At 35.5% G+C, this 16,718-nt stretch overlaps 1 protein-coding gene across 3 annotated transcripts in view; it reads right to left on the bottom strand.

Annotated features, from left to right (window-relative positions):
* LOC145680916 (uncharacterized) overlaps positions 1–16,718 on the bottom strand; it is a 975,933-nt gene that overhangs the window by 913,911 nt on the left and 45,304 nt on the right. For all 3 annotated transcript variants that reach the window (XM_081752076.1, XM_081752077.1, XM_081752075.1), the window contains exon 2: positions 16,317–16,446. In XM_081752076.1, coding sequence (XP_081608202.1) covers positions 16,317–16,446 — 130 coding nt within the window. The remainder of the gene's footprint in view (positions 1–16,316; positions 16,447–16,718) is intronic.

Here is a 16,718-nt window from a genome sequence, read left to right as displayed (position 1 = left end):
TTTTTTTTAGCTATACAAAAAATGAGACATTTCTCAAGAAATAATACGCTGTACGATTTACTATATTCGGAATGAACAATTTGTAAACTGGTCAAAAACTCGCTATTAGAACCTAAATGTCTCTAGATGCTACCAGGGGCGGATCCAGGGGGGCGATCGGGCGATCGCCCCCCCCAGAAGAGGAAACTTTTTTATTTTATATATAAATAAAATATATAGTTTATTTTTTGACGCTCTTAAAAGTAGCTCTAAGTAGCAGTATTACAACCCACCGCCCCCCCAGAAGTCCGTCCTGGATCCGCCCCTGGATGCTACAGGCTAGAACGGCCTGTCTCAAGTGGGAGTGTACCTTTTGCATACTTGGAGCGGAGCGTTAGAACATTATTGAATAGAAAAAAATATAAAAAGACACCGTGATAATCTTATGCACTCTAGCTCAAAATCCTATCTACACTGCTGCAAGGGAAATATTGAACGAGATACCTGTGGCTAGTAGTTTGATAATTGAAAACGAGGAGGAATGCTCTGAATTTCCTGAGAGAGTATTTTCTTGAATGTGAGTAAAGTAAGTTCAATTACATTCTCAGGTTAACACAATCTTATTTTTCCATGTGAGCCTATTACGAAGCATTATATTTTGATAGTATTCTTTTCTTTTTCAAATTTTGCCGCCCATTAGACTTGCCGCTCTGGGCGGTGGCACGGCTCGACCCTCTCTCGCGCCGGCCCTGTCTCTACTAAAGAAGGCCTAAGAAAAGCTATTCAAGAAGAATGGGACATAATCAGTCCCGAAGCTACAGAACTACGAACTACTACAGGTGAAATCAATGCCACGAAGACTACAATCATTAACGCACAGGGTAATCCCACAAAATATCAAATAAGGTAATATACTTTATAAGCACTAATTCAAGCATAAGTGTACGGTGACATTTTGCGTTTACAAAAAAGGAATTCTCTCTTTTCTTCTGAACAAAACAGTGATTGTGTTTGTTTGGCCTTTCTCTTGTATATAGAAATAAAATGTATGAATGTGTAGTCTTAATTCTGGTTATATATATATTTTCCACCTCCCGTTCTCATGCTAGCTGTTTTCAATATAAAGTATGCACGGTGTACGAACACTTTCTGCGCTCACTGTAGGTATGTTGACAATAAGCGAATGTTATTAGAATATTTGTTGAGATTTCTTTTCCTCCACTGCCTTTCGCCTGGTTAAAAAGTAGTTTGCAGTGCTTTGGAGCAGCTGCAGGTGGGAACGCGATAATGTTTGAGACATACCGGCGACTTTTTTGTGTGTGAAAATAAGACCTTCTTTATAAAACAGTAAATAACTGCAGTAGCAATTGTCTACGTAAGTGATAAAGACATATCCAACTACAAGAAACTAATACAGTATATATATTCATTATTGTGTTTCTCTTTTAACAGCTACTAGCTAGGGATGGCCAATTCCAGAATTTTTACTTTCCGGAATCCGGAAAGTAAAATCGGAAAAATTCCGGATTTTTTCCGAATTCCGGAATTTTTCTGGATTCCGGAATTTTTCCGAATTCCGGATTTTTTCCGAAATCCGGAATTTTTCTGAATTCCGGAATTTTTCCGAATTCCGGATTTTTTCCGAATTCCGGAATTTTTCCGAATTCCGGATTTTTTCTGAATTCCGGATTTTTTCCGAAATCCGGAATTTTTCCGAAATCCGGAATTTTTCCGAAATCCGGAATTTTTCCGAATTCCGGAAAGTAAATTTTCCGATTCCGGAAAACAAAATTTCCGGAATCCGGATTCCGGAAAATTTTGGCCATCCCTAATATATATATATATATATATATATATATATATATATATATATATATATATATATATATGAAAACTCGATTTAGGTGCCTTTCAAACATTTTGTGGCCCCTGATCCAAAAAATTCAATATATTTCATGCAATCAAAACTTTCTTGTACGCCTTATATCTAGAGAATACATATAGTGAAGCCAAATAAAACTAACAATTTACGCAGTATGTTGTGCTTATTCCGTAAAAAATACGAAAACTTGATTTAGGGACCGTTCAAAAATTTTGTGGACACTGATCCAAAACAATCAATATATTTCATACAATCAAACATTTTCCTGTCCGCTCCATATTTTGGGAACTACATATAGTGTAACCAAAACAAGACTTATTCAGTATGATGTTGTTATTCTGCAAAAAATATGAAAACTCGATTTAGGGGCCTTTCAAAAATTTTCTGGCCCCTGATCCAAAAAATCAATATATTTCATTCAATCAAACACTTTCTTGTGCGCTTTATATCTGGAGAACTACATATGGTGTAGCCAAAACAAAACTAACAATTTACTCATTATGATGTGCTTATTCCATAAAAGGTATGAAAAATCGATTTAGGGGCCTTTCAAAAATTTCATCGTACCTGATCCAAAAAATTCAATATATTTCATTCAATCAACCATTTTCTCGCACGCCTTATGTCTGGAGAACTACATATAGTGTAACCAAAACAAAACTATCACTTAACTCAGTATGATGTGCTTATTCCTTTAAAAATACGAAAACTCGCTTTAGGAACCATTCAAAAATTTTGTGGCCCCAGATCCAAAAACTATTTATTGGCCAACATCGCAATCTTCTGAAGAATTTTTTGATCATTCCTAAAATTCTTGGCCAAGATCGCAATCTTTTCATCCATTCTTTGGATTATTCCTAAAATTCTTGTTTTTACATATGTATCACACACAAATCTTAACTTCATTCTTAGCTTGTTTTTTCATATAAATATTTAAATCAATACATTTCTTTAACCAATCCAATTCTTCACACCCTAATACTCTATGAACAAATATCATTCCAAATGATATATGAAGTTTTAAGTTTCCACACTGAATAATTTATCTTCCTTTGTTATAAATGTTGATAATAATTTTGATTGTTTTGATCCTGATGGACACACATTTTCTGGAGCTAATGGCAAATCGGAATTTTTTTATTTAAATGCTTTGGATATTCTAAATCAACTTTTAATACAATCTATTTCAGAATCGGCTGGAATATTCATTACATCTATGTAAGGTTTAATCCATTTAAAGTCTTCAAAAGACATATTCTGACTCATTGCCCATCCATGGAAAATTTATTCGTGACTAAATATGCTAAATATGTTGAAAGCTATTTTTTTTTTTTTTTTTTGAATTTTCGTGTATTTGTTATTTCCTTTTACATATCTTTAAAAACATTCTGAGATTCCTTCTCTGATAGAGTTTTCTATCATTAATATCCTACCATAATCAGTTAACATATAGTACATTACTTCGAAGTAGAGATGCAAGGGCTCGAAAAAAAAACGGCTTTTTTGGAAAAAACTCGGTGTTTTCTGCTTAGCTTTTTTGCTTGGGAAATTTTGGGCTTTTTTCGAAATTTTGCTTTAAATTGATAAAGCAGACTTTGTTTCGCTTGTCTACAGCACAAGAACTCATTTGATTAGTGGTTGATGTAGATAATAATATAAAACCTCTAAATAAACCACGAATTTCGAAATGATTTTTTAAAAATTCCTAACATATTTACATTATGAATTACAAAGGATTAACCAATATACATATAATAATTTTTTTAACTTCTTATACACAAAAATAAGTACTTTTTAAAAAGGAGATACACAAATAACTAGCAAAATTGTATGTAGTATTTTTACTTCAAAATATCACACACCCACTTTATTTATTTATTTATTTATTTAGTCTTATTTTACATGGCGAAGTTAAGGCTCCTGCCTTGTCTCCCACTTGAACATGCAATACAATAGTATCATAATTAGTAATGCAATAATAATAATAAAATATATAAAACACTCCCAATCATACGTACACACACAAACACACACACACACGCGCGCGCATCACATCACATGCACATGTAGATTACTTAGATTACTTCAAATAACCACATAATATAATCACATACATTTAGCGAACAAAAGAAATAAAAATTTAGGAATTATAAAAACCAGCATTTTTTTTAGATATTAGTAAGCCTCTACTTAGTAGACTTATGGAGGTTCTGCTCAACCGACTTCTTAAATAGGTTGATTGACTGAGATTGTTTTGTGTTGGATGGAAGGTCATTCCACGCACGGATAGTGGATGCAAAGAACGCATTCGAGTAGAATTTTGACGAATGTGGGGGAAGAGAAAGTAGTTTATTTACACTTGATCTTGTATTGTGGTCGTGGTGAGCATTTAGTGGTTGCAATCGTTGAAATAAGTAGGAAAATAAAACATGAGAGAAATACATTTATATGATAATTTTAAAAGCTGCACATCAAGAGCTTGGTTTCGGGTGGTCCTGTACATTCTTGAAATTTTTAAGTTTTAACTTTCATATGCATTATATGAATATTCGAACAAATTTTTCATTCATTGATCACACGCAATAATGTTACCACCTATCAGATGCTTGGAATCTGCAAAATCGGTAAAGTTCCGAATTCTATAATGCATTGACTCTTCCTTAAGCTTGTTCAGAATCAGGAAAGTACCAAATTTTCTGTTAATGGATCATGTGCGTAATAGACTGTTAATCTGATCTATAACCACGATCACGGTTTACCCAGTCCTGAAGGTTTCTCAATTTTTAACGACAGGAATTCAACATATCATTACGAAACTTTTTTTAAATAAAAAGATAAAAACTATGGAATACATTTAAGAAGAGTGGAAAGAATCAATCACTGTTCCAATTCATAAGAAAGGCGACAAAATTGAATGTAATAATTACCGATTCATTTCTCTTAACATTCTATTAACAAGACTGATTCCATACACAGATGAAATTATTGGAGATTATCAGTGTGGATTTAGGGAAATTGATCAACTATCGACTAGATATTTACTATTCGATAAATACTCGAAAAGAAATGGTAATATATTACTTAGTACATCAGCTGTTTATTTAAAAAGGCTTACGACTCGCATAGGAGGGAAACATTGTACGACATTCTTACAGAATTCGAATACCAAAAGAACTAGTTAGATTAATTAAAATGTATTTAAATTAATCCTAAAGTAAAGTCCGAGCAGAAAAACTCTTGTCCATGAGCTTCAACGTCGAGAATGGCCTGAAACAAGGATATGCGATATTGCCATTATTGTTCAGCTTTGTTCCGGAGTACGCTATAAGGAAAATTAAAGATAGCAACCAGGCCCTAGAGCTGAATTGTATTCACCAGGTCACGGAGTATGCTGAGGATGTAAATTTAATTTGATGTATGCTGAGAACAATAGAAAGAAATGCAGAGTCCTTATTAAACGCTTGCAGCGACATTGGTTTAGAAGTAAATGCAGAGAAAACTAAATACACGGAAGTTCACCGGGATCGTATTATGGCAAATTATGGATGCGTTAAAATATCAAATAATACTTTCGACAAAGTGGATACTTTCAAATATCTGGGATCAATATCACCAGACCAAAATCATATCCACAAAGAAATTAAATGTCGACTGAAATAAGGAAATTCATGGTATTAATCAATTCAAAGTATTTTGTCGTCGTGAATTCTGTCGAGGAATTTAAAGCTTAAAATATATAAAATGATAATCATGCCTGTTCTGTTTTATAGTTGTGAAACATGGTCGCTTGAAGGAAGAACGCAGACTGAAAGTATTTGAAAATAAAGTCCTGAGACGAATATTCGGACCCAAGAGGAACGGGAATGAGGGAAACTTCATAACGAAGAACTGCATAATTTATACAGTTTACCAAACATCGTTACGGTCATCAAGTCTAGGAGGCTCAGGTGCGCAGGTCATAAGCCAGAATGGAAGAAGGTAGGAACTCTTTCAAAGTTTTAACTGGAAATCAAATCGGAAAATGTCCATTAGGAAGATTTAGGCGCAGATGGGAGGGCAATATTAAAATGGATGTCGCAGAAATAGGAATACAAAGTAAAAACTGGATCCAGTTAGTAAGGATTGAAATCAGTGGAGAGCTTTTGTGAACGCTGCATTGAACCTTCGGTCATAGGCCATAGAGAGAGAGAATATATTTAAGTTAAGCACAACTGCACAACAACCACCAGTGAGTGGTTAGCTTTTGCGCTACTATCGGGAAGTTCGGGATTCAACCTCGCATTCGACCATTTTGACAAAAGTTTTTCTTAATTGTATCTGTGAATGTAGAGATAATGCGTGTACTGTGAATTCTGGCCGACTTCCTTTCTTACGTCTTTAAATCGTTGTTATTACTAATTACCAGCAGTGACGGATTTGCGAAGGGGGTTAGGGTGGGGATGTCTTACGGGTGAAGCTTGTATCCCCGAATTACAGAATTTCTAAAACAAACGAAGTATTTGTCATGCCTTTACTCATAAACTTCAAGCTCTTCTCAAATAAAAAATAGGTATTTTAAGAAAAACTAAACATTAATAAGAAACCCTCCTCCCAAAATACTTTTCTAAATCCGCCACTGATTATCAGTATAAAATGGTCTTCAAGGTTGTATCCGGAAGGTTATTGCTGAATATACAAACAAAACGAAATATTAGTTATGCTTGTACTCATAAACTCCCAAATAAAAATTAGGAAAATTTAGAAAAACGAAACATTTAGAAGAGAAACACCTCTCAAAATACTTTTCTGAATCCGCTGCTGATTATTTGTATAAAATGGTATTCAAGTTTGTATCCGAAGATTATTGCTAAATGATTGCACAGCTACAGTATAACAAGAATATGGAAGTAAGCTTTGACAGATACACTGACAGACGTACGCTCTGAGAAACAAAAGTTTAACTTATGTGTTAGAAGCTAGAGTAGGCCTACTAATCTATAGGAAATGAAACACGGATGACTAAAAAGAAATGATGTAGAAAAGAAAAAAAATGTCGATAACTCAGAAGTTAAAATAAAGTTAAATATCTTCTACAATTGCCCTCAAACTACGTACTTTATGTTTCATTCATAAAACGTGTTCTGTCCATCATGATGGTGAATTCCAGAGCGAAATATAGCATTTAGGTCATGAAATCTTATTTAACTTTAGAGTATGCTATAAGAAAGCTATTTAAGTAGAAAAATCATGACAATGAAAAAAGCCAAAATTTCCAAAATTCTCGTTTTTTCCCAAAAAAGCTGGCTTTTTATGTGCAAAAAACCATCGATTCAAAAAAAGCCGGCTTTTTTGCATCTCTACTTCTAAGTAGTTAGACGTGCTTTTTTTCTTGCTCCGAATAGTCTGGAGGATCCGTAACAAAATCTCAAAGAACCGTGCCATTTCTGATACAAGCGTCAAATTTTACACACGGTTTGTAGACATCATAAGAAACAATTCTAGAGGTGGAGCCAAAAAATATCACGTGATTTCGACGAGATAACCGCCATATTAAAAATGGCCGCTCAGTACTTATATGTATTGTTTATATGTATTGTTAAACAATACAATTAAATAACATTTAATTGTATTGTTTAACATGTTAATGCATATTAATTTTTAAATTATAATCTATTTTTCACTTTTATGCTCTTGCTAAAGGTCATTTGACACTTAGCCTGGTAAAATGTTGAATTTAAATGTTTAATTTTTATTTGTTTATTTATTTATTTATTTATTTATTTATTTTTATTAGTTGATTTACAGTTATTTTGCCTGCTATTTCTTTCGTCTTTCAGTGTAACTCAAATTTTGTTTTCGATTTATTTCAGAACTGAACTGCAGCTAAAATGAAACGAAATTTCAAACTAATAGACAATACTGAGGTTTCCAAACCACGTGATGAAATCACAAACTGGGATCTTTGTCTTTTTCTGCCAAGAAGTAACAAAGGAGAGGCTGACCTGCCCTGGTGATTTTGCTGGTAAATCATCAAATGAAGCTGCTGGGTATTCATCTATAGCGGAAAATTTAGTAAAATTTGAAGAAATAAAGTCACTACCTTCTGGGTTTAAAATAAGAAGGCTGAATGAAGGACAAGGTATTAAGCAAACATTTATGGATAAAAAGGCAAAATATCATAAAAGCTGCTCTTTGAAATTCAATAAAACTAAATTGAACAGGGCAATTGAAAGAAAAAAAAAGAAGAAAAGTGAAAGTCAATATAAGTCAGAAGTATCTGCATCAAGTGAGAAAAATACCAGATCAAAGGACTCACAGTCAAGGCGGGTGTACATTGTGCTTCTTTTGTGACAAACCAGTGGATGAAAAATCATAGTCATTTCGAAAATCACGAACACTTAAAATTGATAAACGTGTGAGATCATGTGCTATTACTCTTCAAGACCACGAATTAATTGTAAAGCTAAGTGCTGGCGATATGTTTGCTCAAGATGCAGTGTATCATGCAACATGTCTTGTGGCCCTATATAATCGTGAAAGAGATTTAAAATTAAGATCTGTAGAAGAATACGCTCACACATATGAAAAAAACGCATTAGCGTATCTTATGACTTAGTGTATCTTATGACAGAATTCTCTGCCTCTCAGCGGAATTGGGTAATTCTGCTATAATTCATTTCATGAAAGTAGAGGCAGTAGCTCCCTTGCATTTGAAGAAAAATGTTTTTACTACAGCTGCAATTGATAATATCGATCATAATCCTTCATCTACATCATCTACTTTTTTCATTTCATGGAACGAGAATATCATTGTTTCAGCATCCAAATATTGAAAATTTGGGTGAAGAACAAGTTGAAGAGCGTATAGCGCAAACGGAAAAAAGTTGATGAAACTCCCAGAGAGTTACACTCTAGTCAAGCCTATATTTTTCCCAAAGATGAAACACTCTCCACCTAAAATTGAGACGATAGCACCATTAGAAGTTGGGAATGCTGGAAATGATAAAGAAAGTGAATGGCGTGAACACGTTTACCGTAATACCGAAAAAGAAGATTCACATCTGACTTTAGATTGCACATGGGCATCATATCATGCTTCTAAAAAAAGAAATGAAAGTCAACAACCTCCGACTCAAAGTGCTCTTTTGCCTCTTTTTTCTGAGTATTCTAACTCAGTAGTAACAATAAAACATTGCATTGATGTGATTAGAAAATCTGTCTCTCACCTCAATCCCAATCAAGTTCCAGTCATCGCTTGTGATCAACCGTTATTCAGGATTCTAAAGGAAATTCAATGGACCTGGCCAAATTCTTATGGAGAAGATACATTTGTAGCAATGTTAGGAGGTCTTCACATAAAGATGGCCCTTCTTAAATGTCTTGGAGACATTATCAAAGGAAGTGGCTGGACAACTGCTCTAGAACAATCTAGAGTTTCAACTCCCGGGTCTGCGAACACGTTTCTGAAAGTGGTACACATAAAGAAGAAGCTTCGTGCCTATCAAGTAACAGCATGCACACTTTTCAAACTGAAGAGCGACGCCTACAAGCAATATCTTGAATCAAGAGAGGACAGCAATGAGCTCTTATCTTTTAATGGGTTTGGGTACAAAACCTCGCGGCCAGAACCTCGCAGCGACAATCTCGCGGACCAAAACCTCGCCTCCCAAAACTTCGCGGCCCAAAATCTCGCCAGGCCGAAACCTCGCCGCCCAAAACCTCGCGGGACAAAATCTCGCCGGGCCAAAACCCCGCATGGCCAAAACGTCGCGGGCCAAAATCCTGCCGGGCCAAAACCTCGCGCCCCAAAATATCGCCATACCCAAAATCTCACCTGACCAAAATGTAAATGTTCCAACAGATGATAAGGATGACGGTATAAAAGACGCTGTTTCAGAAGAAGTATCACGGGTATTTGACCAAGTCACGCGATACCATATGAAAATTCTATTTCTGTATTAGAGGATTTCAATGTGAAGGTAGGGCGACAGGATGTTTTTAAACTGGTTATAGGGAAAGAAAGTCTGCATAAGGAAAGTAATGACAACTAACGAGGTTAGTTTCGTGAACTTTGGAACATCCAAAAACTTAAAATTTTAACAAAAATCTAATATTTATGAAAGTTTGAAATAATGTATGAGTTTTTACGACGTCCCTTGATTATGTCCTATAGGTTAAAGGAGACGTAGATGACCATGATGAAGGAAATGATCGAATAAAGAAAGTGGGAGGAAATGGGAATAACCCGAGAAAGCCCACGCACACGATGTTTCGTATCTTCTTCTTCTTCTTCTCATTTATTATTATTATTATTATTATTATTTGTAATGTGGAATTGCATATTAAGAAACACATTGGGTAAATTTTAAAGAAAAGTTTCATTCGCTGCGAGGTTTTGGCCTGGCGAGATTTTGGGTGGCGAGGTTTTGGCCCGGCGAGATTTTGGGCGGAGAGGTTTTGGCCCGGCGAGATTTTGTCTCGCGAGGTTTTGGGCGGCGAGGTTTTGGCCCGGCGAGATTTTGTCCCGCGAGGTTTTGGGCGGCGAGGTTTCGGCCACGCGAGGTTTTGGCCCGGCGAGATTTTGTCCCGCGAGGTTTTGGGCGGCGAGGTTTTGACCACGCGAGGTTTTGGCCCGGCGAGATTTTGTCCCACGAGGTTTTGGCCGGCGATGTTTCGGCCTCGAGATTTTGTCCGTATCCCCTTTTAATGAGTGGTCAGAAATTAGATGCAAGGAAAGTCTCCAGTTTTTCTTCTGGAACTTTATAATGAAAGTTATCCTTGACATATTAACATGGGATCGACCTGTCCATGAAGGAGATTTTCAGTGCTATGTGAGTTCTTAATCAAACATTGTGTGGTTGTTCTTTGCTTTGGATCATACTAACTGCGCCAGAGCTGTTTCAGTTCATCTCAGAGATATGAAAAGACTTAAAGGAACTCAGCCTACTATTCTTCTAGAACTCTCCAAGGGGAAGTTCACAGTAAATAAAACTTCGAGACCTTTTTCTTTATGTGCTTCGTCAAGAGGCATGAAACATAATAATGTGCTTGTTAAGGGCGAAGGAGGAGCTGTAGGAATTACAGAGAATCCAGAAGCACTTCGTAGATGGATGGTCTCAGGGCCAGAAATACCAAGGGTAGTGGAGGAATTCTTAAAAATTATTAGCCTGTCAAGTTCCTCAGATTCAACTATTCATCATGAACAAGCGTCATCAAATCAGATTCGATTTATCAAGGATGTTAGAAACCTGGCGGAAACAATAAAAGAAATGGGAGATCCTTTTGTGGACAGTACGCAAGATTTAGTTACCTTGGATTCACGTGTGGTTGCTGACGAAAATGTTACAAAGTCATATAGAAACATGGAAGCACTTGGAAGAGAACAGAACACACAATTCTCCATTGATCGTCTATTAAACTGTGAAGTTTATATGAATGAAACTCTGACAAAGAATAAATTTCCGCTTTTCAGTTCTCCAATTAGGTCGAAATGTACAACCACCCAACAAATTGTAGCCGTCAAACAAGACCGCAATCTTTTCCTTAGAATGTACATAGAATGTCAAGTTCGAGATGGCGACCTTTATCAGTTTTTCAGTCATGAGCATCAATCATTTCCTCCGTCACTGGCAGAGTGCAGTGGAAGTATTCGGTATGTAGGTAAATCAGACATAGTACCATGCCTGGAAAAACTTATTTCTTGCAGTGAAGAAGATAGTGATGAACCTCATCAAGCTGGATCTGATGTTGAAATGATTATTCTTGATGGTGCAGTCATTGTACACTTTCTTACACCCGAATCTACAGATTCGTTTGCTGACTATGCCGAAAAGTTCATAAACATGATTCGAAATCGATTTAAAGGACAAATGAAACGTGTTGACATAGTGTTTGATACCTATAAACCAGATAGATTGAAGAGTTGTGTTCGTGAAAAGAGAGGAACAGGCATTCGAAGAAAAGTTGAAGCTATTAAAAAATGTGCCTGAAAACTGGAAGGACTTTCTTAAAGTTAATGAAAACAAAACAGAATTATTTCTTTTATTGGCAAAATTTGTAAGTTCAGCAGAATATCCAGGAAAAGTTATCACTCAAGGAAACAGTGTCGTTAGGTCACAACCTGAGGATTTAAGTCGAATAGTACCACGTTCTCAAGATGAAGCAGACACAAGGATATTTTACATGCAACAGATGGTATAATAGAAGGGTATCGAAATATACAAGTTTGTACTTTTGACTCAGATGTGGTTGTGTTGGCAGTCAACCATGCAGCTAAGTTGGAATGTGATTGTTTGTGGGTGTTGTATGGATCAGGAAAACATGCGTTACATCAATGCTACAGCAATATCAAAGGCACTGGGAAGTGAGAAAAGCTCTGCAATACTTGCTTTTTATGCTTTGACGGAAAGTGATACTACATCTAAATTTGCGGCTAAAGGTAAAATATTAGCTTGGGCAGCCTGGAAAGCTTATGATGAGGTTACGTCGGCATTTCAAGTATTATCAAGTGCTCCAGATGTAGAAGCCGTGAAGACAGTGTTTCCAATTGTTGAAAAATTTGTTGTATCGCTATATGACCGTTGCAGCATAGATAATGACATAAATGTAGTAAGGCAAAAGATGTTTACACGAAAGGATCGTGAGCTTGAGCTTATACCTCCAACTCAAGATGCTTTGCTACAGCATTTAGTTCGAACAGCTTATCAAGCAGTACAAATTTGGGGAAGTTCACTTGAAAAAGAACCTGAACTTCCGTCTCCGAGTATTTACGGATGGATACAAACCGAGGAAGGAAGATGGATACCTCGTTGGATAACAACTCCACTAGTCAGTGAATCTTCAAGAGAGATATTGAAATGTAATTGTTCCAAAGTGTGTTCTGGAAAGTGTAGCTGTTTCAAAGCTGACTTACCATGTACAGCTCTTTGTAGATGTAAAGGAGTGAACGCTGAATATAGGTACACTAAGAAAGACTGTAAATTCCAATTTTACTCTCCTTCATGTTTTAACATGAAGTAAAATTCTCAATTTTGTTGCTATGTGATATGTCTTATTGTACAGTTTTGGTATTGCAGAAATCTTATATTCAAACTTCAATTTCCATAAGCTTGACGTATAAAGTTAGAAAGATAAACCTAAAATACTTAATAGTGCTATGGATTCCATTCTCTTAAATCAAGAACAGACCATCTGATAGTATTTCTAAGCGTATATTTGCAATTAGTGATCTCAAGAACATATATTTTGATACCCATCACTCTATAGTTATGGCATTATTTTAAATCTGGTCACATTGGGCGCCATTTTGAAAAATAGCAAACTAAATAAACTAAATTACTAACTAAAATATACAAATGTGTAAATTGTTCATTATTTGGTCAATAGTAATTAAGATAATATTGTCACTTGCACATAAAGAGAAAAATATAAGCTATTTTCAAGAAAAAACGCCTTTACGAGATTAATTTTTCAATATGGCCGCCATTATGACAAGAGCGCCAATTTCGATTGGCTCCACGCCTAATATTATTGTTTACACATCAGTTATTGTGTACTATAAATTTCATACTTGTATCATAAAGTGCACGATTATATGACCGATCCTCCAGACTAGAAGTGCAATCAACCGCGAAATGGGTGTCTCGTTGTACATCTGGAGAGCAAAAATGGGACTGTTTTGCCGTGTGGCTATGAAAAATGTAAGAACTGTTTTCCTTAGTTCTTCAAGTGATGGAAAAGTGCTATACACGTATGGTGTAGTGATAGTGACATTATTGATAATCGGGGAAGTGGAGCTAACTCCAGGCCCTTTAAATATGCAACAGAGTGACAATGCGGAGATCAAATAAATTTTAAGTTCCCTTTGCTCCTCTAATGAGACATTGGTATGTGAAGTGAGACAGCTCCGACAGCCCATGTATAAAATGGTTGATCGTGTGTGCACTTTTGAAGGTGAACTTGAACGAGTGAAAACTGACATAAATGAACTTTGTCAGTACACTGGTTACCTAGAAGACTTGGTTGACTTGCAAAATGTCTCTCGTAGTCGAAATCTTGTGTTCTACGGGATAGAAGAAAGTGCCAGCGAAAGCTGGCGTGACACAGAAAATAAAGTTGTTGACTTGTTGCGTGATTGATTTCAAATGGAATTGTTCGATGATGATCTGGACGGGGTACATAAGGTCGGCTACAGAACTGTAGGAAGAAACCGTTCTATTGTGTGTAAATTTTTAAGGGATAAGAAGAAAGAAATCGTTCTTAAAATTGAAGGAAGCTACTTGGGTCAACATATACGTGAAGCAAGATTATTTATATGCTGTGTGTAACGAAAGAAGAAAACTTCATCATTTAGTGCAAGCATGTAGTCAAGAACATACAGTGTATGTACGTTACCGCCATCTGTCCCTCTATGGGCGAAGGCATTCCCTTCAAGAACTTGGAAAAATGAGCAAAGAGAAGTGGCTCATGGAAATCCAGTTGAAAGACAGGTTGTTGTTTTCCACTCGAAGTAATCATTTGTGTGCTTCGAAACTCTCCAAATACATTTTGAAAATTGATAGAATATGACATACAATTTGTGAGTGTTCGAATGTGTAGCCAACATTGAATCTAGGCATATTAAGAGGACCACCCGTAAGTGAGGGGTAGTAATCCCGACTAATGGGGACCCGGCCCTTCGGGAGGAAGCCTTATATTTTTTTCTTTCAATATTTCGTGGTTCAGATACAATGTTAAGTTATAGCTCCAGGTTTCATATAGTCTGCTGCTGAACGGGACGCTCAACTGAAATCCTTTCCAATTCTTGCACACTCAATCTTGTTTGAGAAAGGCTATGAAGGGATTGCCCACCTATGTTTTTCATAATATTTCTAATACTCTGTGTGGGTCTGAACGTAGCCAAGTAACAATAGAAAAATTACTAAATTTTTGTATTACCAATATACTAAATTCTCTTCCTCTCACCAAAGATATTTTAAAGATTGTTAAATCCATGTATTTAAATCTACTTTTGTTTAATTTAATATTTATCAAAATCAGGTCTCCCATACCAAAGGAGCGTACATTACCCACATAGTCACAAAGTTGCTCTGTGTATGAATTGAGACAATGAAACCTATAGCAGAGGTAAACGGGCAGATAAGATTTCTCTAAGTTTGAACCATTAATTCTTTCTGATGTTTGAAGGGAAACCCTAGACCATGTAAATGTAAGAAGTTGAATCTTGCAATCGAAATATAACTCATTTGACACTGAAACACTCCCAGAAGAAACCGAAGAAGAACAAATTAGAATATTGGTGTTTTGATGTAATCGTACACAAGATTGAAAAGGTGTCAAGTAGGAAGATTGGGATTGACAGAACATAATATAAAGAGAAAAGTGAATAAATCCATAGCAATACTGAAGGAAGGCAACTTTCTTAACAGATATTAACACTGGCTCACAACTCAGCCAAATATTGGCTTCATTCATTGAATAACAAGAAATAACATAAACAATCAGGATCTGAGTAAGAAACTCAGACAACACGGTAATCAAAATAAGACCATAGATTAACACTGATAGGGCGTCTGTATCGAGCGATCATATTCCTTCTTTTCCTTTGCCATTATTTAATCGGAAGTGTTTCTGTTTTGTTCTTTTAAAATATACCATGAAGATGAGAACAATGTGGTCAGTTTTCGAGACGTCAGAAAACGTTCAATTTACCTTGTTCAGCCCGAGAACTACTATATTCATTAGTAATGAAATTATCCATCGTAGGTTCTACTTAAAAAAACCTAAGGTGCAAATGTAATTATGAGCCAAAGTCTGCGTTCAGATATGCTCAACGTTTCTTTAAAATACTAATCCTGATCCAATAGTGAACATTACTAATAAATTTTCCTATTATACGACTTCTTCAAATATACCAAAAACCTCAACTGTAATTACTAGTGAAAACTCGTGTTTACTGAAATTCAAGCATTAATATAATATTAAACCTGAGTATACCGAAAATAGTAAATGTGAATGTTAACCTACACAAAGTTGACTACCGTATGTTCTATTAAAATAAATTCTAATCCAGTTAATAATTATAACACCAGGCTTGCATTCAAATAAGTTCGAACTTCACTGAAATATTAAACCTGAGCTAATAGCAAAAGATTCATGTTAGCCTTCATCAATTTAACTAGCAATGCATGTTCTAATGCAATGCCTAATCTCCACCAGTAATTATGAGGCAAAGCTCACGTTAAAGTAAATTCAAGTTTCATTAAATACGTTTTTACATGTTTCTAAATTGATTTATTAATATTGTTTATTTGGCACTTTTTATAATAGTCTGGAGCGGGAAAATGTTTAATGTTTTTCTGATCTAGAGTATGGTGCAGACCTTATAAATAGCCTTGAGCAGCGATCTAATAAGTAAGGTAGAAATACGTTCGTTCATGTTAAGTAAGAGATTTAATGAAATTTTGAGTTATGTTACCTATGATTTGGAATGTTATATATCTTCTGCATTTTCAATCTTGCTGAAAATCTAGGATCTGCCACTCCAACTATTTTCAGACGATCTGGATAATCCAAACTGTATTGTGCATAGATGGTACCTCTATGACCTAAAATTAAATTTGAATATTAGTATCTTACATAATACTACATATAGTATTACGAAATCTTCCACTAGAGTCACAACTGGAGTCTCTGTCAGTGATTCCAGTTGCTTCGACGACAAATAAAATAGCGAATAACTCAATCCAGAACTATAGAACCAACATTCTCAATGTAATTCAAGCAACTGGACTAACGAAAACAGTGGTCATAAAGAATAAAGTAAAATGTAGGTCTGAAACAATGCAAAATAATACATAAAGCAAACTTTCCACGTACC

This window comes from Thermobia domestica, chromosome 3 (genome assembly GCF_964235325.1).
Source record: "Thermobia domestica chromosome 3, izTheDome1.hap1.1, whole genome shotgun sequence".
NCBI lineage: Eukaryota > Metazoa > Arthropoda > Insecta > Zygentoma > Lepismatidae > Thermobia > Thermobia domestica.
Note: the sequence above shows the minus strand (reverse complement) of the source record. Positions and strands in the feature narration are given on the sequence as shown.